At 43.1% G+C, this 25,855-nt stretch overlaps 1 protein-coding gene across 1 annotated transcript in view; it reads left to right on the forward strand.

Moving 5' to 3' along the window:
* Positions 1-25,855, forward strand: part of LOC142588471 (uncharacterized) — a 334,812-nt gene that overhangs the window by 297,308 nt on the left and 11,649 nt on the right. Inside the window, exons 41-43 of the mRNA XM_075700246.1 lie at positions 3,883-7,467; positions 15,175-20,703; positions 21,293-21,359. Of these exons, the coding sequence (XP_075556361.1) occupies positions 3,883-7,467; positions 15,175-20,703; positions 21,293-21,359 (9,181 nt within the window). The remainder of the gene's footprint in view (positions 1-3,882; positions 7,468-15,174; positions 20,704-21,292; positions 21,360-25,855) is intronic.

Genomic DNA, 25,855 nt, shown 5'->3' on the forward strand with positions numbered 1-25,855 from the left:
TTCATCACCAGCGCTATTTTTTATCTATCTACACTCTTCTGGCAGCACTCTAGTTGACCTGTATTTACTTAAAACATGCACATTGGTGATGTGTATTGAGTAGCTGGTGCTCCAATTAGCTTGCTGTGCAGTCTGGATGCTGACAAAAATCATTTTTTTAGTGTAAAGTAGTTTCTAGTATTGGCAACCAATATTACAGTTGCTGGTATGGTTAAATATTGACCAGCCAAATGTTGTTTAGTAGTAATTCAGTGCCGTGTTATAATTAGGCTTCCGACTTATTGGTTAAGCTGATAAATATTTGCTGGTAAAAAGTGCTTGAAATCAGTGAAAACTGAAAACATCAATTTTCTGATATTTTTGGCTTCAAATATTTCTGCCAAGTGGGTGTTATACAACTAAATTACTGTTGAAGCTATTATGCATGTTGTCTCAGAATAGCAGCTCAAAAGCCCTTTATTCCAGATGTGTTGGTGGAGTGCATAAATGAATAGGGCCCATAAAGCGGGCAGGCTGCTTAAAAATTATTGCACTGGCTAGAATCTTGACTGAAGCATTTAAGGGTTTTCTTTACTAAGCTAAACAACAAGACAGATTAAACATGACAGTTTAATCTCCACGAGTTGATGGGCTAGGCTATTCATCATAATAATCCAGCAGCACAGGAAGAACAAAGGACACTCTTACCAAAACTAAAGTTTAAAGGCGAAAAGGACAAGTCTCAGTTATCTTGAATATCTCTCCCACAAAATTTGAATAAGATTGGCAGAAGGGCTGGAGTGAATGTCGTCTTTTCCACACCAAATTAGTTAACAAGTTTATGTCGCCAGGTTAATGATGGGGCTAATATAGCCAGAGGCTGCATTAAGCATTGCTGTCATGTGGGAGTCACTTGCAGTGAAAATGCTTTTTATTTGGTTCCACTGTCCTCTAAAAAAGTGTAGGCAGGCTAACAGCCTGCTATCTTAATGAATGGATCAGGGAACTTAAGTACAATGTAAAGTGTGCTGTTTCAGGGCAATTAGCCTTCCACTGTACGGACTGTGGCTGTATGCTAGTGTTCAAAAACTCAGTGATGGTGAGCAGAAGCCAGGATAAAACAATGCACAAAATTTTCAAAGCTGAGGAAATCTTAAGGCTACAAGGCACCTGTACCTATGTCAGCACCCCTTATCATTCTTTGGGATAAATAACCAATTCTTAGACATTTTTAAATAAATCTGACCACATGCTGTAATAGTTGATGACAATCTAGAGCTGTCATGTCGTATCTTTGTTTTTTATGTGTTTGTGATGCTGGCTTCTTTCCTTGCTTACCTAATTGATATTTTTTGCCTAGTGTATCAGTTCAGCACTTGTGGCATCAGATTTATGTTCTTGCATCCTTTGAACTTCCTGCCCTGCTGCCGTAGTAATTTTAATGGGTTTAAATTAGAAGGTTATATTCAACAGAACTTGTGCAACACTAGAGTTTATTAGTGGAACCATGTTACCTCATGTGAAGTGTACAAGGACTGTATCAACACTGTATTGTATGGCAAGTACCAGTGAGGAGTCTGATGCGTCAAGCTGAAAGGGCCACATTTTGATGGAGGCGACATGCAAAAACACCCATGTAATTAGATTTAGGTGCTCATTAAAGAACCCCAGGTGGTCCAAATTTCTGGAGTCCCTCACTACGGCATGCCTCATAATCAGATCGTGGTGCTGGCATGTAAAACCCTATAATTTCATTTTTTTCAACAGTATATGTTCGTTGGAAACTGACATGTCATATTATGTTGTAAGCCACTAAACCATTTAATTTTTTCCATGGCAGAGTTCAGTTATAACAATACAACAATGGAAAGATGTCAGTGGTCACCTCATGGAACATATGCTATTGCTGAAGGAGACAGTAACTCCTTAAACTGCAGTTCTTGCTCCATCTAATTCAGTTGCACTGAAATTATTTGTACAATATACAAATCATGTGGGAGAGAAACCGGAATTATTGTCACAATGTTCAGATCACATAAAAGATAGCAGAGGCATGCTGTAAACAGGAACTGCAGGTACTGGGCTTGCGTTATTATCTTTGATGTTTTATTGATTAGGTCTTTAAATGTTTAACAGCTCGCTTGATTTTTAAATGATAATTACCAAGCCAATTTCCATGTAGCATCGGTTGATCAAACAGAAATACACTTAATTTTAAAAATCAAGTAAGCAATACTCGCCAAATTTTTCTTAAAATAAATGTTGTCAAATCGGAAGCCTAGTTATAATCTAATATTTGAAATGCTTAGTAGTTCTGAAGCACACTTGCTGTAGATGCAGCTACATGCGTTTTTATGTCTTGATTTAGTGTTGCAGAATGTATGTGCATGCATTTAAATTAATTCTTGCTTTGATTGTTTTTCAATGTATTAGTTTGTGTAACGAATGCCTTTGATGTATTTGGCTTTGCCCCTTGGTGCACGGTAAAATATTTTTATGCTGCTTACTGCTTTTTTATTTTTATTTGTGCTTGTGAATTTTTGGTTTACGTGCAGTCATGCTTTTCCTGACTGGCAGTGCTTGTTATGGTTTCATCCTGAGTGGTGTTTGCTTTTTAATTGGCATATTTTTATTTTTGAAGGCAAAACAGGCAACCAGTGTATTTATTTATGCAGTCAGATAGCAAGTTCCTCTCATTTCCCTCCTATTGTTGAGTGTGTTTTCATCTTTTCTGCAAATATATGTAGCCTAAAATAAAAAATCAATAGAGGCTTGTTCTGAGTGGGATTTTACCACACACTTCATCATCATCAGCCAGTTATTTTCTGTTGAATGATGTTTCCTAGGGTATGAATTTTAACTGCAAAGTGTGTCAGCACTAATGTTCGTGCAGTTATCTTGAACATGGATGTCTGAAGTTTTGTGATGGTGTGAATTCCTGTGTCTAATAACATCAAGTAGCCTATGGCGAATGTGCAAATTTTCAGGATGTGAAGATACTTGGCATTTTCAGTTGCTGTGGTAAAAGAATCATGAGGGGCCTATTGATTGCGGCTTTTAAGAATGCAGTTTATTTGCCATAAAGTCTCAGTGGACGGTGAAGCCTAAAGCACAAGGCACTGCTTCTCAGTGCATATTTCCTAGGCACAAACATTATAACAGAAGTAGTGTAAAGGATGGAACCTAAGCCCCTGTTTTCATTTTAATGTAATCAATAGCAGCCAATAAATTTTGATGCAGTGTAATGACTACCTGCTTTCAGGAATAACTGCTTTTGTGACGAAGTTTCATGTAGCGGCATTGGTATTAGCTTAGATTTAGAAAGGAAAAAAAAAAAACTCCCAGGCTGTGTGTCTCCTATGCTTGTCTACTTTGCTTTCACAAAGTCTGCATGAGTGTGTGCGCTTGTGCTGCACCAGCAGTTGAGCTTGATGCTGAGGGTAATATTTTTCTTGTGGTTTTCGTTTCCAACACAATTTACAATTTGTTGAACATTGGTGATTTTCACTGCCACCCATGGCTGCACAAGCAAGGTATGATTTATGAGTTGTGATAGGAGTGTGATGCACAGCTTATCCTCTCTTATTTGTTGCAGCTTCTTGAATGTATAACACCTACTTTTTTTTTTCATAAATGCAATTGTTGCTTATTTCTTGCTTATTTTAGAAGTGACCAACCACGCCATGCGTTGTCTTTAGGTTGCTATACAGGACTTAGCTGTGTCTTTACGGTAAAGAAAGCAGTATTGAAGTGTGAGTAGCAGTTTTTTTAAATTTTTTTTTACTCATGCTCATCAGCATCACGTGATCTTCAAGAAGGAGACGAGGAGCAGCAGTTTTTTAGTAGAGCAGTATGCCGCTGAGTTGTTCCTCCCCCTTCTTCCCTTCCACCCGAATACGACAGGTGCACCTAGGGGCGACACCATGTCCACCAGCATAAGTCATTCATCTAAAGGCAGCCATGGTGGCTCAGCAGCCAGTGCACCGTCAAGGCACGATGAAGCAGAGTCTCTCACATTCTTCCAGAAGAAAGAGTTTTTTGAGAAGCTATCTGAACAGTCACCACTGCAGGAAACTCTTGGTACAAGATTGGGGAGCACACCATCTTTGGATACAGCACTGACACGACCAGTCGTGACGGTCAAGCCACGACCACGCTCAGAGAGCCTTACTTCACAGGGAGAAATTGTTGAAGAAAACATAGTGTTTGCTGAACGGTTAAGACTATTTCAAAATGGAGCTCAAGTAAGTTCATTGCCAGTTGCCAGCCTGCCTCATCTTGACCTAATGGATAAAAGACGTCAAAGCAGAGAGCAAAAGTTTCAAGATATGCCAGAAATGGCTGAATCATTACAGCAGATATCTTCGGAAGTGTTAGGAGGCCAACAGGATACTGATGGAAAGAGTGACACACGGTTGCTTGTGCATACAAGTGATGCTGATAAGGAAGCTTTTGATGTGCGTTCTGTGCAGTCATCCGTAGACATAGATCAGCAGTTCTCTCGAATGAGAGTGCGAATGCCAGCCCCTGAAGAATGTGTTAGTGAAACGCTCATATCTAGCTGTGAGCTACCTGGAGAGAAACCATCGCCTCTGCGTGATGCTTACAAAGATTCCTTGTTAGCACCTCAACAAGAAGGTAGCCAAACCGGTAAGCCATCTCAACCCACTGCTTTAAGCGATAATTCTGTGTGCCTGGTGCATGAAGCTACTACAGATTTAACTTTTTCAAAAGCTGGTCCTCCTAACCAGACTAACAAAGATATCGCTGTGTCAGGAAGGCAACCTTTGACAGACCATAAAACTTCTTTGCTTAGTTCGCAGTCACACATGCTTGCTTCAGGTCTTCAAATGGGCATTGTGGCTGGATCAGGAATTTTGCAAAAGGGCATTGAAGCAAGCACTCAAAGTGCAACTTTTGAGACATTAAGCTCTTCACCCTCTGAATTGACAAGTTTAGATTCACCGACAGTGAGTGATTTACCTCTAAAACAAGGTTTTACAAGGGCTATGGAAGAAACTAGGGGGAAAGACGAGGGAGAAATTGGCGGAGTTGTAGGTACAGCACCCATCACAGTTCTGCCTGCTGGTGACATCATCTCTGGGAAGCAGATTGAAATGCTAGACATATCACATGTTTCTGAGGAGTCAAATCTCTTTGAAATGTGTGCTGAATTGCCAAATCAAGTCGAAATGTCGCAGCCATCTGCAAAGGAAAAAACTATGATGAAAACAGAATATGCTGACATACAGCACAAGCTCTCATCAGCATTTGGGGAAAGTCTTGCTCCAGTGGACAGTGAAGGCTGTGTCACACGAGATCTTCCAAAAGAAGTGCTTGCAGCATTTGATGGATCAAGTCAAGAGTTTGTGGGCACAAAGTCGGAAGAGGACAGTGAACAGGATGCACACATTTTGGGCATATCACATGGCTTGTTGCCGCATGACTTTATTCCCAGACAAAGTGAGAGCATGGTTCATGGGAAAACTCCAGAACGTTTTGAAGCAGATACGGCTAGAGATACCGATATCTCATTGGACTCAGCCTCTGTCCACCTCACGACTAAGAAGCTAGAAAGTTATGCTAGCAAAGAATTTGTGGAAGAAGAAAGAAGAGGTAAAGAAAAGTCTGAACACTTAGTTTCTCTGAGTGCTCATCAGAAAAATAGGTTGAGAGAAAGTGATGAAGACAGCTATGATAGAGATGTTAAAGAATTTATCGCTGTTTTGGAAGATCACGAGTCTTTTCCAATATGTGAGTTGTCAGAATGGAGACCTGCTGTTGCAGCCTCTGGACCTCCTGTTCATGGTTCAGAAGTTTCCTCTGAATGTGCATCCGGGAAGGACAAGAAAGATGATGAAGCTGTTAGCCATGTCCAGGATGAAACTGCCTCAAAAGAGCCTGATTATGAGAAGGGCTTGACAGAAGTCTCTGAGCCAGCTTTTGGAGTGGAAAAAGAGAAGTGTGCTGACAGCTCATCTCTTAGTGCTGAGTCAAGTTCTCACCTAGAGATAGCGTTAGCAAAACAGCTTTGCGAAGAGCATAGTTTGGACATCATAACAAGAAATGAAGGTGAGCAGTCTTTGATTGTTGAGGATATTGTGAGCATTCCTGCAAATAGCAGTGCATTAGATCAGCAAGCCTCTAGTCATAGTGCTGCCTCAAAAGATGAAATTCTGCTAAATGAAACTTCACAGACTGCTGGCAAAGTGGACAACCTGCCTTTGTCATTTGGTGATAGTGACAGGAGAGATACAGAATTTCCAAAGAAAGCTTCAGGAATAACCACTGATATGCTTGTCAAGGCTGTTGATAGTAATGATTTGCACCAGGATGAACTGTGCCTTGAAGCAAGCACAGGGCACCGTGAAAGTGGAAGTGACATGCCATATTCTTCAGATGAGGACCAACAAAAGGAACTTTCTAGATATAAAGAGGTTGAGTTAGCAATACCATTTTTACGTGGTGGTTCATCGTCTTTAGAAGATGAAGCTGAAGATGGAGGCAGTTTCTCAAGTGGTGATCTGCAAGCTGAAAAGATAGCAGAATTTTTAACCTCAGATCCTAGTACAGTTAGCAATGTGATACATTTTCCTCAGATATTTCAGGATCATGATATACCTGCACATAAAGGTCCTGCTGTGTCCACTGACACTATGATGAATGTGGAAAAGCATGTTGGCTTTGTTTTGGATGATAGAACTGTGGGATTAGCACCTTGTGTGCCCCTTAAGTCAGACAGGCAAACGGAAATTGAAGAGGCCAGCCGCATTGTGGACAGTGTTGTGCATATAGCCAGCACTTTTGTGGAGTCACTTAATGAAGTTGCCCCTGAAGCCAGCCTGAAGGAAGATATACATGATAGTGAGCTTGCATATGCTGCTGGGAGCCCCCCTGAAAGGTCAGAAGTCAGCGAGACCTTGTCACAAGCAGGTCCCCCATCAGCCATAGAGAAAAATAATAAAGAAAACCTTTTTGGTGTCAAAGAAATGTATGAAGTGTTGAAGGAAGGTCGTGTTGAAGATCGAGTTCAGTACTCCGTCACTAGCCTGGGAGATCCTTTATTTGCTGATGAAGTTGATGAGGACCAAGAGCGGAGAAGACGTGGCTCACCAACAGCAGAGTCCTTGGATGATCAGGCACAAATTGAAAAATGCAGTCGGGAAGTCATGATGCAATTACTAGACGGGTTTTCACAGAGCGATGTGGAGCTCGCCGAAGTGCGAACGGAAGACGAAGCGCCGGACATAGAAGATGACGTCCCCTCACCTGAGGCTGGTTCGCAAGAGGACAAATCCGTGCCTTCGTCACAGGACAACAGCGGAGACCTCCAACCACAATTGTCTACTGAAGTGGAAATTGGCAGTCAGGCAAGTGGCGCACCAGCTCCGCTCTCCGAGCTTGATTACGAGCTGTGCCCAGATGCGGACCAGTTGCGCGCCTCTGGGGATGAAGCTGTGTCAGCCAGGGTACCGCCACTGGAGCCAGGTACTTTGGTCGCCTCCTTTCTTTTATTCCTCTGCAGTCGCCTGCACGCTGTGCATCTTGGGAACGCCTGCTGTTGGTTACATGTCTTTTGGTTGGAGGATTCGCCGGACTTGCTCAGTCACCTCATCATCATTGGTGCTTGGCCAGAACGTTTTCTGTTTATTTCACTTGCAGTTTGCAGGCTCACAGCTGCATGACTGGCACTAGAATAGACACTTTTCTTGTATCAAAGCCTGCAGTAATTTGGGTTTAGGGTAACAGGCAAATTGATAATATACATTCTGTATGATTTTTAAGTATTTTATATACGAACATCTATTGTGATGTGAGAAACATAATACTTGCCACGGAATGGGCTAACACGAGAAAGGGTCTATTCTGTCTCCCACACAACTATTTTATTTTCTCTTGGTTTACAGAATGAATCTTTGCATCTTGTATTCCGCAAATTTTTTTTTTGTAAATGTCTTTTATGTTCATCTGATTTCTCAGCTTGCATGACACTCTGCTTTAGAAAGGTTTGACACAAAGCCTGATGAACTGTGCGCATGATGCTGAAGTAAGAAGCAGTGTCCTGTATTGTACTGTTTGTAGTAGTGTGATGAGCTGCTTGTTTTTGTTGGTGGTGTGAAAAAATAATGTGAAGGCAGCATTGTGATGAAAAATACAGTGTGATTGATGGATATTTTTGTTAACTTTTGTCAGATTTTCCTTGTAATAGATGCACTGCTTCAGAGTCATGTTAGCAAAGATATATTCTGGTGCACTTCCAAATACAGTTTAGGTACTACTACTACGAAATGGCAGTGATGTTTTCTGAGTTTGGCTTTCGTATGGCTGGAACCGCCCAATTTGTTTTCTTTGAACTTAAAGAGGCCTTGCACCACTTTTTTAACATGGTAAACAAACAATTTAATCGTTGCAGTTAGTGACAACCTAAGAATGTAGTGACAAATGCATTGCTGTTCAACTCAGATAACTTGTACAGATGGGCTAGACAATTACATTCATCCATTTTACGTTCTTCCACTAGTCACCGAAGTACAACTCTGAAGCTAAGCACATGTACATTGAGCATTCTTTGGATTTTGGAGAAAGTGAGAATGAAACGATTGGGTCAACAACGTGTCTGAATTGAGTTTTGTAAAAAACTTGAGAAATAATTTACAAAGACACCTATGTTGTGTATACGGAGATAATTGCATGAACAGAAAAATGTGTTACTTGTATAGTAGACATCCATTAATTCGACTCCGGTTAACTCAATTTTTTGGTTAAGTCGATCTTGATCGAATGTTTCCGCGGGTGCCCATGCATTTCAATGGGGCCAGACTTTCATTATTACAACCCTAAGATTGGCCTTTGCCAGATAATTCAAACTTGACCAGTCAGCACGCACGCACCTGACCCCTATAGTGACCAAGTAGAGACCCCTTTAGTGGCAGCGTCTGGGTTGGTGGAGCTTTGGGCCAGTGAAGGCATTAAACACACATCATCTCCCGTCAAAAATACTTATTTTCAGCCTGCCTTGGGAAGATTTTCAAGCAATAACTGTAGCTTACAATGTCCCATAATGGTATTTACCAGCCTTTTTTGTTTCAAGAAAATGGGGCTGAATATTACAAAACCAAAACCACCTTCTTGCGTTTGTATGCTTTATCACATAACACAGTTTGAAAGCTATGCGGTGAATCTGACTTTGGGAAACCAGCTGACACTGTTCAACACATATGAGACTCTTGCCCATTTTTCTTGCTAAGAATATTGGGTGTGCATTAGATTTCTACTTTGTTTAGGAGCTTTCTTGTCATTTCTACATTAGTTTTCTACTTTGGACACGGAAAGTGGGCATGTGTTTAATTTGGGGGAGTGTTAGAATTAGGCAAATACTGCCAAATGAATCAAATGTGTTTTATGGGGATTTTTCTGCATCTTTTTAATTCAACCCACCGGGTAATTTGATCAATTTAGTCGATCCTGTCAAGGTTGAATTAACGGAAGTCGGCTGCAGTTTAATAGTATCAGAGGAAGGAGACTATCACTTCAAGGTTTTTGCAAACATGAGCAAAAACTATGTTCAAAAGGTTCTTGCTGTGATTCCTGGCGCTCTTCACCTCACTGTTTGAGAAGTTTGTGATCAAGTGGGAATGATTATGGGATTGACCTATGAAATTATAATGTGGAAACTAAAAACTAAGGATAGTTTGTTAGCACCAAATTCGTGCATAGTTTGAGTGAAGAGCCGAGGACCAGCATGTTCAGCTCGATAAGAATCTGCATTCAAATAGAAGCTAAAGAAAATCGTCCCAGGAAATTAGACACGGGGCCACTTAATCGCCTTGTAGATATTTTCTAGATAAACAAATGTTTAACAATCCTCAAGACACATTGATATCAAAGTATAAAGGATGTACAGGAAATCAAAATGAGAGAACTGCATAATATCAAAAAAAGTCAGTCACATAAAGATTTTTTAATGAAGCAATCACTCGGGAATGGTAGCTAGTGGAGAAGTCTACAGTGTATACAATTTCGTAAAGTGAACAGTAAAATTTTTTGAAGAATTTCGGTTTGTTTTTGAATAGCCTTCATATTGTTGCCACAAAAGAAGCAACTATACATTCTAGCAACATGTGAGGCTTTCAGTGCTCACAAAATGCCACCAAGTACGTGATTATTGGTGCATAATCACTTGCTCCACTTCTAGGGCTCACTAAGTTATAAGTATGGGAAATCTAGAGAACAATGGCCATAAGTCAGATTTAAGCATCATGAATGCTTGTTAACAAATTAGTAGGGTGTGTGCAGATATTAGAGTTTATTTAATAAATCAAATTGTCTTTTCTATTCTATTTGAAAATGTGATGGCACTGGGGCGCCACTACACAGTATTCTAAATTTTAAGAAATTTGTTTCTTTCAAATACTTAGATAATAACAGCATTTATTGAAGTCTCAAGGAAAATGAACGATAAAAGGGAGGACTGTCCCGAATGATTGTGGTGCAAGGGAGCTGCGGTTACTATGTAGGGGCACCCGTTTCTGAGCAAGTGTACAAGGCAGATAACTTATGCTCAAATATTTTTGGTCGTTGATTATGAATTAAGCAGCTTATATGTGAATTTGTTGTCATGATTTAGGCAAAGCAATATATTATTTGGCCATTCGCATCATGTTCCCATACCTTTAACATAATGTACCGTGATGTAGTACCACACCCCATTTCTTGAAGGAACGGAACATTCTACGTGCAACTGGTGACAGGCTATTCCCTTTTCTCATTACTGTCATCATTGTGGTGTTCTACAAAACTCGCAACAGCTTTTTCTTATTAACAAGGTTCTCAGTTGACCGGACATCCATTTGCGAAAAGCATTACATGCATTGTAAATAAGCAATGTATTTTTGTCAATAACATTTTTATTCCAAGAGGACTCCATGCAAACTTTATATTTCACTGTATGTAGAAATAAAATATTCAATATTCGATTCAATACTTGGAGGTTTTTCTTGAATGTTTGTATTTGATTAAATCAAGAAATTTCACTATTTGAACACCCCTACAGACTAGTATAGTTTCTACCACAACTGTGTGCATGGTTGTGGGAGGGCCCAAGTGTACCCGTGACAACTTATTTAGTGGCTTAGTATCGGGAATGTTTCAGGCATGAGGTAATACAGATATATGGAAGGAATCATGAGCAGAGGAAACAAGTACATTTTTTTAGCTGAGTACCAGAACTCCAAACTTGATTGGACTCTCTAGGCTTCTTTGGCACAGCACTCAAGACATGTACAAGTGCTTCATGTTCTGCATATCAAAAACATCATGTCTTCAAACTTCACTTTCAAGGCCAGGTTTTAGATATTGAGGTAGTCTTGCATGTCACTAAAGTACTGAATGTTTTGGAGGCTTCGAAAGCAGTATGATGCTGTTGTCAATCGCTTTATTATATAGTGTGGAAAGGGCATCACTACATATTGTTTTATCCTTTCTTTGACTGAGAAGTTGGGATAAACAGGCTGATCAACTTTGACCAGATGCAGGTTAAAATAACCATAATGTTTCTAGTATGATGATATAAATAAACATTGCTGTCAACTCCAAGTTGACTGGACCTTTCAATGAAACACTGTATGCATAAAATTCAAGATAGTTGCTTCATGAATTATCATCTGTGTGCCAGAGACGCACTGTGAAAGTAATGCTGAAATTGCTCACATATTTTTGGATCTCTATGAGGTTGGAAATGTGAAATTATAGTGCTTTCAAGAGAAGTGAGGCGAGCACTAGTACACATGCTTAAAAAAAGAGAAGGAACTGTCACTCTGCATGGTAGCAATTACAAAGCATTAAAAAGCAATTACAAAAGCTGTTTACATAAGAGAACATTTTTGCATCACTTTTGTCTATCTTGCATGGCTGAACATGGCTGCTAGAGACTTTGTAAACTTCAGAACCTAGTTCAAAACAAGTTCTCTGCAAGTGACATTCTATGGGCTAGCTTCTATGCATACTACATGCACTTCATACACCCATTGCATCGGGACCTGCAAAGTGACAATAAGGAGCTCGATACACTGCAGTGACCATACTTTTAGTACTTAAGTATAGATCATGTACTATTGCACTCAGTATTATCTACAACCTGCGACCGTTTTGACAGACGACTTTGCATTCTAGCTCATACTGAAGTGTGATAGTACACTGCAGTGCATGACCCATTATGAAGTTCACAAATTTATACTTACATTCATAAAGTCTTTGAGCTCAAGTTATTAGGCACAATGTTTCAAAACAGCCAGATAGCTTTCTAGGTGTAATCTTTTGCTGCATTTTTTATTTTGTAAATAAAAATAAGACAAGTAAGTGTCGTTTTTAACAAAGAAGAATGCATTATTCTATCTGGCTCTCTCAGGTGCTTGGAAGTAAATGCCACTGCCATTTTGTTCACTATATTGTCTCACCAGTGTTACTTTATTAGCATAGTGCACCAGAAAATGCTTTGCAATTAAAGGCAGTGATAATGATACTGCTTCCCTTGCATGATTGATGCTGTCATCCCTGCTTTGTTCCTTCTTTCAATTTTTGAAAACAAGAACTGGGTACTGATGCTATGGACTTCTTTAATGTGTGTATCTTCACAGCTTGTCTGTTTTAGTTTTTAAGCATAGAATAACTCTTGCATGTGAAGCATTGGCTACAAGTTTTCAGCTTAATCTGATATGTTTGGTATCAAAATGTTAGTTCAAATTCTAGTTTTTCTCTCTGTTCACACTATATACTCTGTGACACAAGTATGGTAGTTAAGTTCAGCCTTAGTGTAGAGTGTTACTTGACATTAAGACTCTGGAAGCCTTAATGTGGGGTACTGCTAACATAAGAAAGTGATTTTTATTGTAGCAAAAAAATTTTGCCTACATTTTAGCTAAAAGAAAAAAAAATATGATTAAAGAGGAAGGTGGTAGATAGAAATAGGTTGCTTATCCTGTAATTTCAAAAGTGGCGTTTAATATGTATATCGGAGGACAGATTCACAAAGCTCTTTGTACCTAAGTTGGGTTTGTAACTTCCCAGCGGCTTGGCAATTCGCGTTTTGACTATAGTGACTGCTCATGCTACATAGTTGTATGCCCCATTGGGGAAATTTTGATGAAAACGTCTCAAGTCATTTTTGGGATTTGGGAAACATGAGCATTAGTGGCGACTGAAATGCACACCTGAAATCCACCGTATTTGACAAGTTCAAGTCCTCTATTGCAAAAGTGGAAAGAGTATATGAAGTTTCTTTGCCTTGGAAGCTTGAAAAGACTGACACTCTCAAAGATAACCTTCATGAAGCTTTGAGGTATGTAAACACCTTAGTTCGATGGTTGCTGAGGAAAGAGGAGTAGCCCATGAAATATAAAGTTCAGGCATGAATGTTGTTTTCGTGGCTACAGGCTGACCAGCACATGAGTACTGGCCATGAAGAACCAGACTTAAGTGCAAACAGTCTTGTGGATCTGGTGCCTTTCTCATTTTTTAATGTTCTCTTTCTACAAGAAAACTTCCTTGTGAGAACATATCATTTGTGCTCCTGTGCGTTATCAGACTATCTTTAGTTGATCATCATCTGAGGTCTTTTATCTTCAGAAAGTCCTGTGTAATTATTTGCATTTCATGATTTCGCAGCATCATCAGCTAGGGTTCTTTTGGTGACAGCTTCGAGGTTATAGTCTTGCAGTATAGGTATCTCAATTTGTGCACAGTTCAATTTATTATATCTTGAAGGGGCAGTGCAATATGACTAAGACAGAAGACAGGAACACACAGGACAACATTCCTGCCTTCTGTCTTCGTCATTTTGTGCTGCCCCTTCAAGATGTTCAACCAGCACCAACTCACCCAAATGTCGATCCTTCTCAATTTGCTATGTGGGTTGCTCACAATAGAAATGACTCATTTATGTTTGCGGTATTGTTGTGCTTAAAAAGATAGCTTTACAGTCTATCCACAGCAAGTACAGGCTTCAAGATTTCCACTTACATATTGAAATTACTAGTTAAACATCGGAAGTCTTTGTATTGTAGTACTTAATTCTGCTTATCCTTATGTAAAGAGAGATTTGCTAAAATTTATGTGTACCTTAGATTTGAATGTCTAGGGCTCTTCAGATATCTGTATGTAACTCAAAAGGTTGCTTGTTACCATCAACGAAGTCGCATTTTGTTAGGTGCTTGTTACAATTGAGGGCACGTTAGAATAGAGTGAATGTGGTATTTAACGAGTGTCAGATTGTTTGAAACGGGCACTATATAATTTGAGCCCCACACGTTTTCCAGCTTGAAGCAAACTTCGTTTAATTTAAAATGTGTAGTGTGGTGTTCGGCAGAAAATACCCATCTGTCCCTTGTATAAAACTTGTCTCTAGGTGCTTTCATAACATCAGATTGCTTAAATGTCTGTGCATTTCTGGAGCGTCTTAAATATTCGCACATATTCTTGTGTGGTGCTAGTTTGAGGATCCGCCGTGGTGGAAAAGTAGTTGTGAGCAAGTTTTGTGTATGATTGCTCTCAAGGGTAGTTTTCATATGTACCACAAGGAAGATGGGTGCAAAAAGCAGCTTATTGTGGGAAGTGTGGGTAGCCTCTGTGTATGTAAAATTGCTGTTTTCTAGCATTGAGCCATTATTACGAGACTCGGAAAAGTCATTAAAATAGATCGTCTTCAGTTAAGGTCGAAGATATCTTACTTTCCGGAATTAGCCGCACAGCTGTGCGAGCAGCACCTCATTGGTAGGGTAAGATTCAATGGCATTTTGGAAACGTTCAAATGCTGCGCTCGTTAGAGTTTCACTTTTTTTTTCATACAGGGTAAATTTTAGCATATGTGCGATGGCTGACAAGGCGTGCATGATTATCGTTTTATACTATTACTGCTGTTACTATGTGAGTACCATGAAAAAATGTAGAGAGAAACCGCGAGCGCACTGAGCAAGGCTTTTTGCACCCTGCATTCATTGTTTGTGGCTGTTGCTGGTAAGAACTGTTAAAATGGCACGGACGCACTTGTGCACCGCGCTTGTTTCACACGTGTCGAGCTGCGCTTGTAGGCTGCTGGCAGCCGCCGCGTTCGCTGACTGCATGCTGTCGAACATCGAAGACACCGATAGCGTGGCGCGCTGCGCGCTCACTAACCCTTTTCATTCCATGGCGTGTTTCTAGAGCGCCGCGACGCAGCAGTGGCCGAGCCATCCCATGCGCCATCGGCGGCTGCCGACCCGGCGGCATCGGCAGGGCGCAGCGTGGGGGGTCGGGAGCGCTCACCGATTTTCGAGGCTTCTCCACCTGAAGAGACTGCCTACTGCCCCGCGCAAGACATATCTCCTGCGCAGGAGTATCCGGAGTATTTGACACCAGACATGCAAGTGCGCGTTGGTGTGTCGCCGACCGAGGTGCAGCCAGCCAAAGAGAAGTCAGTCCGGTACTCCGAGTCGTCGGTGGAGTCGTCATCAGAAGTAGGGTCACCGTGTCCGCCAAGCCAAGGAGGAACTGCCATGGCTTTTGAGAATGTCGCTTTTGCCGGTGAAGACGTTATCGACGCCACGTCGTCCCCGGTGGAAGAATCGTCGAGCCCGACGGGCAGCCGGAGTCCTTATGAAGTTGTTCGTGAAGCGTCAACCGAGGAAACTGCGAAAGCTGCACTTCTAAAAGCGGAGCAGAGCTTGCACCATGTGGGACAGGAAGTCCACCCTCGTCCGCAGTCACTGATGGCTGAAGAACGCAACGAACAAATGGAGCTACAGGTTAAGCCCACTATCTTCAATGAAGCATTTGATCATTCACCCAAAGAAAATGCCCCAGAGAAAAAAGAATTGTCAGAGGGGCTTCTCGGTGTTGGTCTTCTCACAGTATCGGACATGACCGCCCGAACACCCGAATCGCGTCGTGGGGACAGTGACGAAGATGAAGAGGAATGGGCTGACCACGTAATGTCGAAGATTCGGGGCCGACCAATACCACCCACTCCTCCAGCCTCGCCACGAGCTGTGCAGAGTGTTGAAGTACACGATGAACAGGTCACTTGGGAAGCACCTGTTGCAGAACAGGAGGAAGCTCATGCAGATTTAGCCTCTGACATGACAGCTAAAGAAGAAAGTGTAGTTAAGCACGATGAAAATGCAGCCACGGATGATGAAGAAATAACTCAGCCGCAACTACCAGAACTACGTACAGGTGGCAAGCGACCTCAATTGGAGCATATTCCTTCTGAAATATCAGACGAGGATCTTGTGGAAAGAGAACAGTCCCCAACGCACATCACTGCAACGTGTCGAGGAGACAGAAAAGACTCCTCCTCTGACCGCAATTCATCTCCAGACAGTGATGGTCCTAGGGCATCTGGATCGCATCATCGCTCGGCCTCTGGAGTTGGTGCCATAGCTCTTGAATGCGGTGACTCTCAAAAAGACGGTGACAGTGACAAGCACTCGCACGAGAGTGGGGACAAAGGCGCTCAGGAATTAGATGACAAGGTCGCCGAGGAACCTGAAGAGACCATCTTTGTGATAGAAGAGGAAGCTCTCGCGGAGTCTAGCAGAAGTGGGCTTTCATATGACGATGAAAATGAAATGGCTACGTGCGCTGCTGGAACACTTTCTCCAGAGTTGGACTCTCCACCAAAAAAGAAAGACGGAGACGATGGATCAAGCAGTGGAAAACTAGACGCCACCTCTCCTGTCGTGCTAAGATCCAAATCCAAGAGAACAGAGAAGAAAAGTGAAAAAAGGTCATCTAGAGACATGGACACTGGTCATTCTGGGTCTGAAACCGACCACAGCCACTATTATTCATTTGAAATGACGTCGGATTCTGGTAAAACGCCTGGTGCTAGTCGACCAACGTCATCCGAATTTGATGTGAATATACTAAGTGGGCAAGCCTCCTCAGAGTACGAGACATGTGCCACATCGCAAGACGGCGAAGTGTCTGGATCTTACGCTACCGCAGCAGCATCATCTCACGATACATCCTTCGCAACGGCGCGTTCGTCTTTGAGTGGGAGTTCGCGTGGCTCTGCCTATTCCGTAGACTCTGAGAGCTCTGGGCACCTAGGAAGCATGGAGGTTTCTGAAGCTAGCGAAACTATTGTTGCCTCTGCGCATGAAGAACTCGATTCTGACAACGAGTCGGAACGATCAAAATCTGTTCTACGGGAGCCATATGATGCCGAAATACCTGAATCAGTAATTCGCGGTGGAGTGGAACATCCGTTCTTGCCGAGCTGGCAGCCAGTGGCTAAAGAAGTAGCTCCAACGCTGCACGGGCCTACTGGCGCTCAACCATCGTCATCTGAAGGTGTCTTCAGTCCATTTCAAAGTGCAGTATCAGCAGAGCTAGGACGTAGCTGCACTGGATGGCCGCCTGCCAGCTCGTCCACCGCTCAAGGCGACTCCGGTAGAAGTACCTGGAGAACAGAAATTTTAAATGGAGCGGGTTCACCGGCACTGTTTGACGGACAGCGTCGGCTTCGTCCTAACGATGACTACATGGCGAGCAGTCACGAAGAAGAACAACTCTCGATGTCGGAAAGCTCGGCCACGCAAAGCGAGCACACATGGCAGACTAGCATAGAGACCATAGTAGATGCGGTGGAGGCGCAGCGCCTTTCTTGCGAGACGGAACCGCATTGCCCACAGTCAAGAATTCAGAACTCCGTTTCATTGCCCTTTGATGAGGCTGTGGCGGCTGAAGACGCAGAGGCTGACCACAATGCTGGCAATGATCAAGCCACTCCCCCGTTTCAGGAAGTAAACGGCCCTGTGGAAGTGGAATACGTGCCGGAGTATGACGACCTCACTGCTCAAACTCTGAGACCTGTTCTAGAGCAGAGTGTGCCTGAACTCCAAGCAGAGGCTCAGGGCGCTGTCGCCATATTCGAACCATCACATGGCGAAGTGTCTTCTAGCCGTGAACTTGATGAACAGGAAGATAGCACGGAACTAAGAGAGGAAGGCTTCTACGCGGAAACGTTCCAGGGTGATTTGTCGTCTGAAGAAGTAGAAAGCGCGGTAGATGAAGCATTGCTACAGGGTAGATCTTCCAGCTCCTACAATGAATACTGTGATAAAATGACCGAATATCTTGGCTGCAGTGTGCGTTATGAAGTCAAAAACATTGCTGTAAAGGAACCTTTTGAACGTCCAGCCACACCAGAACCTGTAGACGAAATAGATGGCGAAGATGACAAAGGTAACTCGTCACAAAAGCGCTTAGATGATGTCAGTGGTGACACGTTTCAACATATTCACACCGAGGAGTCAATGAGTTACGATAAAACAGGAATTAAGCAGGAATGCCCTGAAGATGATCGGTACACCTTCTTGCCCGGCTCAGTAAGTCGCTCATTCCAAGACCAGCCCCATTCCGAAAGTGTGTCGTCTAGTTCTGGGAGGGCTACAGCCGATGACGTCAAGCTGTACGCCAGCAAATGTGAAGATTATATTCTTCAAATGCATCAGAGTTGTCAGTACGGCGTTGGTCTTTCGAATACATCGGATGAAAGCTCTTATCTTCAAGAGGAAGGAATGGACGTTGAAAATGTCAAGCTGTTAGCAAGTCGACTTCAGGAAGGAAATGGAGGCCAACAAGACTTTCCGTATGATTTATCCTATGAGCATGAGTACGTCGGAGACGTCAGAGCAGAATATGGTGATCTATATACGCATCAAGAAGTAGAGGAGGAAGCATACGACGATGAGCGTGCTCGTACGCGTGGTAAAAGGCGACTTAGCCCTATATCAGATGAACGTGGTTCCACGCCAGATTACGATACCCTTGGTGGACGTAGGACGTTTGGGAAAGGTAGCGAAAAAGACGATGCCTCCACCTCCTCTTTAATGGAATTCGAGAGACTTGAAGCTGAGATGGCATCAGGCACAAAATCATCGAGCGTCGGGTCTAGCGATTCGTTCAGTGGTCGTCAGCATCAAATCCGTAATGGTGCAGGCAGCGAGCAAGATAGTGTATCTGTAAACTCGCTTACGGAATTTGAACGGCTGGAAAAGGAAATAGTTGAAGCTGAAGGTGTCGACACTCGGCTACGCGGAGAAGCTGTTCCAAAACTTGATGAAATCGACGAGGGTCATGAAAGCCAAGCCTCTGACTCAGGGCATGAAACTACTGTGTGTGTTGAGAATGGCATCACTTTATTGCGAGAAGTGGCTACAGACAGTAGTGTTAACGAAGAACAATATGACGGAAAGGCTGACGATGCGCAATCAGATGAAATTCGAACAGCACACGAGCAAGAAGTTGATTGGTCCAGGACAGAGAGACACTTTTTGTCTACACGCACTGAAAGCGGTCACTCGGTGGACAGCGTTGATAGACAAAGCTCCGCGTCCACTGCAACACAATTTGACGCCGACTCTCTACGGGACAGGGAAATTGATGATTCTGAATCTAATTTTGGTCCGGACACTACTGGTTGCACGCAAAAAGAGTCCACGGACTTGGACTCATTGCACGATTCATTTCACGACTCTGAACGCTATGATTCGCTTCAAGAGGTTTTAAGTAAAGATAAGGATTCGTTGCAACTAAAAGAACCATCTGCTGATGCTGACTCCCTGCAGGATGACTGTAATGAACTGCAGGATTCCTTATATGAAACCCGGGACATCGAATGGGACTCGGTTCGAACCGAAGATGATACTTCCCGTAATTGGCACCAATTCTCAAGCCAGATTCGCACGACAGAGCTATCTCCAACAATGTCCCGGCCTGCATCTTCACCTTTCGTTGTTCCAGTGGTCGTAGAACGTATTGACACGCTCACATGGGTCGACCAAGACTCTACAAAAGCTTTTATTTCGGATACAGAGTCGCTGGCTCGACCACAAGAACGTCCGCAAAATGACACGCTTGTCTCAAGCACAGACTCCTTGGAGCCTAGCAGCTCTGCTAATACTCACGCGACGTACCAATGTGACACTGATTCAATGATGTCTAGCCTCAATTCTGCAGAAGAATCAACCATGGTTTCCAGCCCGGACACATTAGACCATGAAGCACTACATTTTGCCGCTTCGGGCAAGTCATTGTCTCTTGAGGGTGTTCTGCCAATGGAAGGAAACTTCACAGAGGAACACTTGGATTATGCCACTACAGATCCTTGTCAAAATAAGCGAATGCCGGCTGTAGGAGACGGATCAACTGACGACATCGAAGAGCGCTTTCGGGAGTGCTTGTTACGTTCTGCCGCTTCACCGACAGATGAAGAGCAAGTTGAGGAGCGCCAAACGATTGATGAAAAAGGGAACTTAATCGTCACACGGACTGTGAAACGGCACGTGACATCAGAGCCGCGGCTGCACACGCAGACGTTCGCAGGTCCAGACGCTGAACAGCGAAGCCGTGAGTTTGTTGCTTCGTTCTCTTCCATAGAACCGTCGTCGGAAAAGGACGAATGTGAAGGTTTCGATGCGGCCGGTAACGTGGTCCACGTGACGCAGCACGTGCTGGTGCGGCCCATAGTGAAGACTGTCACGTTTACGGGCCCCGACGCGCGGCTGCAAATGCGGGAGTACATGCGTAACCTGGCTGGCTGCCAGCAGTCGTCGGCAGAGAACACTCCGACGTCCGACTCCGGCGTTGGCGTCTGCTCATCGCGGGCCAGCCCTCAGCCCTTAGTGCCCGACCCCCCCGCAACAGCGCCCTCGTCTGCTTGTCCTGGGCTTCAACGCTTGTCAGGTAGATGGAGACAAGACGTCCCCTGTCCAATGACCTTGAGTTTGTGACCCTTCCACCTTCCTTTGACCCCTTGTCCTTTTGAGTAGGCTGGCGGGAACTGCACTGGTGTTGATGAAGTGTGTGTGTGTGTGTGTGGGCTTTATGGCTTATTGTTTGATCTCCTTCCCAGATTGTCTTTCGTTGTCTGTTTATATATATGTTTATATATATTTTACTCGTTTTGTTATGTTGGCATACATGTGCTTTTAGAGAGAAAAGGGGGCACCAAAGATTGGTGATCGGCAGATAATGGTCTGACTTGCTTTATTTTAAAGATGGGCACAGAAGCTTAATCTGCATGTTTCATACAGATTGTCCTCACAGTTCAACTAATCGTGATTAGTTTAATTAGAAATATGCACGATGTAGAACTTGACTGCTTCACAAGTTTCTTGTTTAGTGCGCCTTTTTCTTAAATGAATGTGATTGCTGTAGCCTGCTGTGACAGTGACATTGGCCTATCACTTGTGGTTTTTGTACAACATATTAGTCAGTTGCCCAACCGATACTCTAATTAACAACTATGACATGACCATTATTTTTCTTTAAGGCGGAGACCATTGGATGGAAGCAGAGTCAGCTTTGGATGACTCTTCGCGACCAGTCACTGCTACTCGGTGAGGCACCTTTGTGCATACCACGTTCTATCCAGCGGCCGTGGTTATCCCAACTTTATGCTCTTCGAGGTCGAAAGGGAAAAGCGACAGAAAGCAAAATGTATTGTGTTCTTGTTTTTGCTTCTTTCCCTTCGTGTGTAGAGAGCAAGGCCGAGAGCAGCCAGGCTGTTCAGACGACGAATGCAGCCGGAAGCTTGTTCCAGTAAACGCTTTGTTGCGTTGCATCCGTGTGCGATGTTAATAATGAATATAAGCATGCTTTCTTATTGCCGCAAGTGAGCTCCTAATGTTTCTTCCTTACATTGAGCCGATACTCTCGAATGGAGGAGGGCAGATGCCCTCACTTTTGGCTTTCCTCCCTCACCCTCACCTTGAAAATTTGCCCACCCCCCTCCACTCTCACATTGAAACGCTGTCATCCTTTGGTATGCCAATATTTTACCTTTAGCATGCTACAGTTTTAAATAAACCATTTACTCGTCCCGTCAACTTATTTTTCAAATATAATTGCCTGCCCTGGAGTTGCAATTGTCGAAGCGTATAAGCACATGGATTTGTTTATAGGGACATGTGCTGTAATATTCATAATTAATCGCGAGCTATGTTATCTTTATGACCTGCCGTGGTTGCTCAGTGGCTATGGTGTTGGGCTGCTGAGCACGACGTCGCGGGATCGAATCCTGGCCAGGGCGGCCGCATTTCGATGGGGGCGAAATGTGAAAACGCCCGTGTACTTAGATTTAGGTGCACGTTAAAGAACCCCAGGTGGTCAAAATTTCCGGATTCCTCCACTACGGCGTGCCTCATAATCAGAAAGTGGTTTTTGGCACGTAAAACCCCATAATTTAATTTTATGTTGTCTTTATGGTGATAGTTTCTAGTTACAGGGAATCGAAAGCGGATAGCTTGTTGGAATTAGTGATTAGATACTAATCAACTACTTGTTATACTAACAGTTACATGTTGCGCTTATTCGAGAGAATCAGTGCAACAGCACGACATTCTTAAGTTGCTTGTTTACTGTAAATAACGTCCCTCAACCGCCATTTCTGTGCGCCGGCCGAAGCATCAAACAAGTTTTGGTTGGACTGTAGTCGAACTTTTGCTATAATAACGTCATATTTTTTTGTGTTGCCTTTACTAAGCCACAAACGCTGTCAATGTCTGAAAAGCCTCAAGCTCACGTTTTTGTCCTGTAAGGTTTGTGGTCGGGGTTGTAGGGAGGACCTGACTCTTGGTTGGGACTAGGAGTACAGGAATTATCTACATATTTACATTAGAACAAGGGATGCATTCGACAGTCTAGCGTGACTCCCAAATGGAGCACGCAAGACGGAAGCATACAGCACACAGCTCCAAGCACACTGCTTCTCGAGCACGCCGCTAGCAGCCAACAAACTGCTGCTTAAAAAGCCTCTGTCCTCCCTAGATCCCTAGGGGAGGGACAACTACTGTCCAACCTTCTTCCAATCGGACCGTCCACAGTCGTTGGGGTGTAGTCGACCCGCCTTTGAGGGGGAGGGCTCACACGCACACGTACGCACCTTGGATTCCTAGAACCCACCAAGTTGGGAGGGTCCTCGTAGCCGGGTGGTCACGCTTGATTCTAGCTGGCGCCTCTAAATTCCAGAGCTGACTTTCTCCAGTAGTCGCCACAAGTGTCAGCAGACTGTGACGAATCCTGGGGCCCGAGGAAAAACGTACCGCAAAGCACCCTTTTGTTAGAAAAGCTCTCTTGATGCAAATATACCATGAAGGCCACGGCAAATCAACCAACAATACACGGTCGGCCAAACGTGGCCAGCCCTGCTGCCGTCGCCGACTCTCTGAAGAAGGTGCATGGTGGATTGACGTCGCCGTAGTCTCCAGTTCTCCGAAGGAAGTTCATGGTCGGTTAGCGCTGTCGTCTTCGCCGGTTCTCTGAAGGGCGCCACCACCGCTGGTCGATCGAAGCACCTGCAACAGGCTGAGATAGCTTTGCAGAGCAGTACCCCTGCAGGCCGATCGTAACAGTCCCTACCTAATCAGAGAAAGAAAAGGTGAATTCTAGAATGTTTGCTTCGGATATAGGAGTGTGCTGAACTGTGGTAATCAGTGGAAAAAACAAACGTTGGAGTGACACCAAAAAGTGGCCGTCCCTCTTCCCAGCTTCATTGCTGCTACAGCTCCCAGTCGCTAAGTTTTGCTACAGCTAACACCAACAGCCATCTATTGCTCAGATCAGTTACAAGTGAGCTCAAGAGGCTTCCTGCCAGTGTGCTTCAAAACTTCAGATCTCAATTCTATGACTCATATGATCCAAGTGGCTCCTCTGCACTTCAGCAATATATTTATTTATTTTTATTATTTATACACTACTGCGGACCTTGCACAGGTCCATGCAGGGTGTGTACAGAAGCATTTGAATAGGCACAATGATATGAATCGCATCTTCCTCACTTAGCCTTACATCGTCACCGTTACACTCCCTCGCCCTCGCCACATCCGTTCTCCCTCACCCTCACCAATTTTTCGAAGCCGCTCCTCACCTCAGCCTCACCTCATCGTGTGAGAGTGAGGGCAGATGAGGGGTGAGGATGCCCTCATTAGGACACGGCCACGGTAGGGTGCCCATGCCTTCTCTTGAAGTCGTCGTCTTGTAAATTGCTACCGTTCTCATTTTCACCGAAATCTCCACCGTAAAGAAACGGGCAGGTAACTAATAATAAACATATTTAGAAATCGCAACATTTCATGCTAGCCTGGTTGTTTTTCTGCGTCTGGATAAAACTGCATCACATTACAGAACTGAATTGTATAAAAACAATGACGACAAAATTGCTCCATCCCTTCTCATATGTACACTCCCCCGCCCCATTTTTTTTGTGTGTGTAAACTTTCAGAAAGCAACAAAATCCCAATAAAGAAAGCGTTAGGCGGGGAGATACGATCTCTCCAATGCTATTCACAACATCTTTACAGGAGGTATTCAGAGACCTGAATTGGGAAGAATTGGGGATAAGAGTTCAATTCAAGTTTATTTGCATCTATACATGTACAGATGACAGGAGTACAGACAAAAAGCCAAATGAATTCGGCTTGATGGGGCCTGTACCCCCTACAAAAATGGCACTGTGCACAATAAAGAGAACACAAACATACAATAATGGATAAACGAGAAAAAAAAAGTGAACATTAGTGAACATTGTATAACAGAAATGCATACGGGTAGAAAAATCAACAATAGAATGCTGCAAGGAATTGTATTACAGAAAGCGAATAGTATGAAATGACACAAATAATTCAGCCTTGAAATTCACATCTATAAATCATAAGTTATTGACAAGCAGAGAAAATTGGTTAAGCATTCATGGCGTCAGTGTATACCAGAGCAAAAAAAAAAAATAGAAAAAAAAGGAATACACAATGAGCCTATTAAAAGGAGAGATAGGCGACTATTGAGTTTCCAATGAGCTTAACAAAGATGGCAGTGTGTGGCGTAACATTTGTTGACTGTAGTTAGTGCGCGCTTTTGGAACATACCATGTTTCTCTGTGACGTGTGTTGTAAATGTTAGAATTCATTGTCAATAGAGATAAATGCTCGAAAAATTTCGTGTTCTGTTTTTTCGCAGTAGTGAAACGCTTGAGTAAAATACTACGATATATGGAGGTGGCAGGTTGTAAATTAAGGGCGCTGAAAAGGGGCTGCGTATGAGCGTCATATGAAGAATTGGCGATAGCGCGCACTGCTTTCTTCTGCAATAGAATAAGTTTTGTGATGTTAGACATCGTGTTTTCCCAGACTAAATGACAGTAATTAAGATGGGACAGGAAGAGAGAGTTATAAAGCAATTTTTTGACGCTCAAGGGAAGAAAAAATCGAAGTTTCGTTAGTATTCCCACAACACGAGCGATTTTGTTAGCAACTGAGTCTGTATAAAGATTCCAAAGTAAGTTTTCTTGAAATACGACCCCGAGGCATTTAATAGATGGCACAATGTTGATAATCGAGGAACCCATTAGCAAATGGCCGTCAATGTGGGCATTTTTGTTTTTAGGTTGAAAAAGTACAGCCTTTGTCTTGTTTTTATTTATAGACGGTGAATTCAATGAACTCCATCGATTAAGTTCACTTAAAGCAGCGTTCGCAAGAGCCAACAGGTCCCTTGCACAACCAGATGTAAAGAACAGACTAGTGTCATCAGCGTATATGATGAATCAGGCAGTGGTGTCAATATTAATTATGTCGTTTACGTAAATGTTAAATAACAAAGGTCCAAGAATGCTTCCTTGAGGTACATGAGAATGAATGGGTAAGTTATCGGAAATACAGTTATTTATTGAAATCCTTTGACACCTGAACTGCAGATAGCTTTTGATTAAGCCAAGGAAGGGGCCCCTGAAACCGTAAATTTCAAGTTTTGTTAGCAGAGTGGTGTGGTTATTTGTGTCAAAGGCCTTTGAAAAATCGATGAAAACGCCTAGTGTCACTAAATTTTGCTCAAATGCTTGTAG

This window comes from Dermacentor variabilis, chromosome 1 (genome assembly GCF_050947875.1).
Source record: "Dermacentor variabilis isolate Ectoservices chromosome 1, ASM5094787v1, whole genome shotgun sequence".
NCBI classification, from domain to species: domain Eukaryota; kingdom Metazoa; phylum Arthropoda; class Arachnida; order Ixodida; family Ixodidae; genus Dermacentor; species Dermacentor variabilis.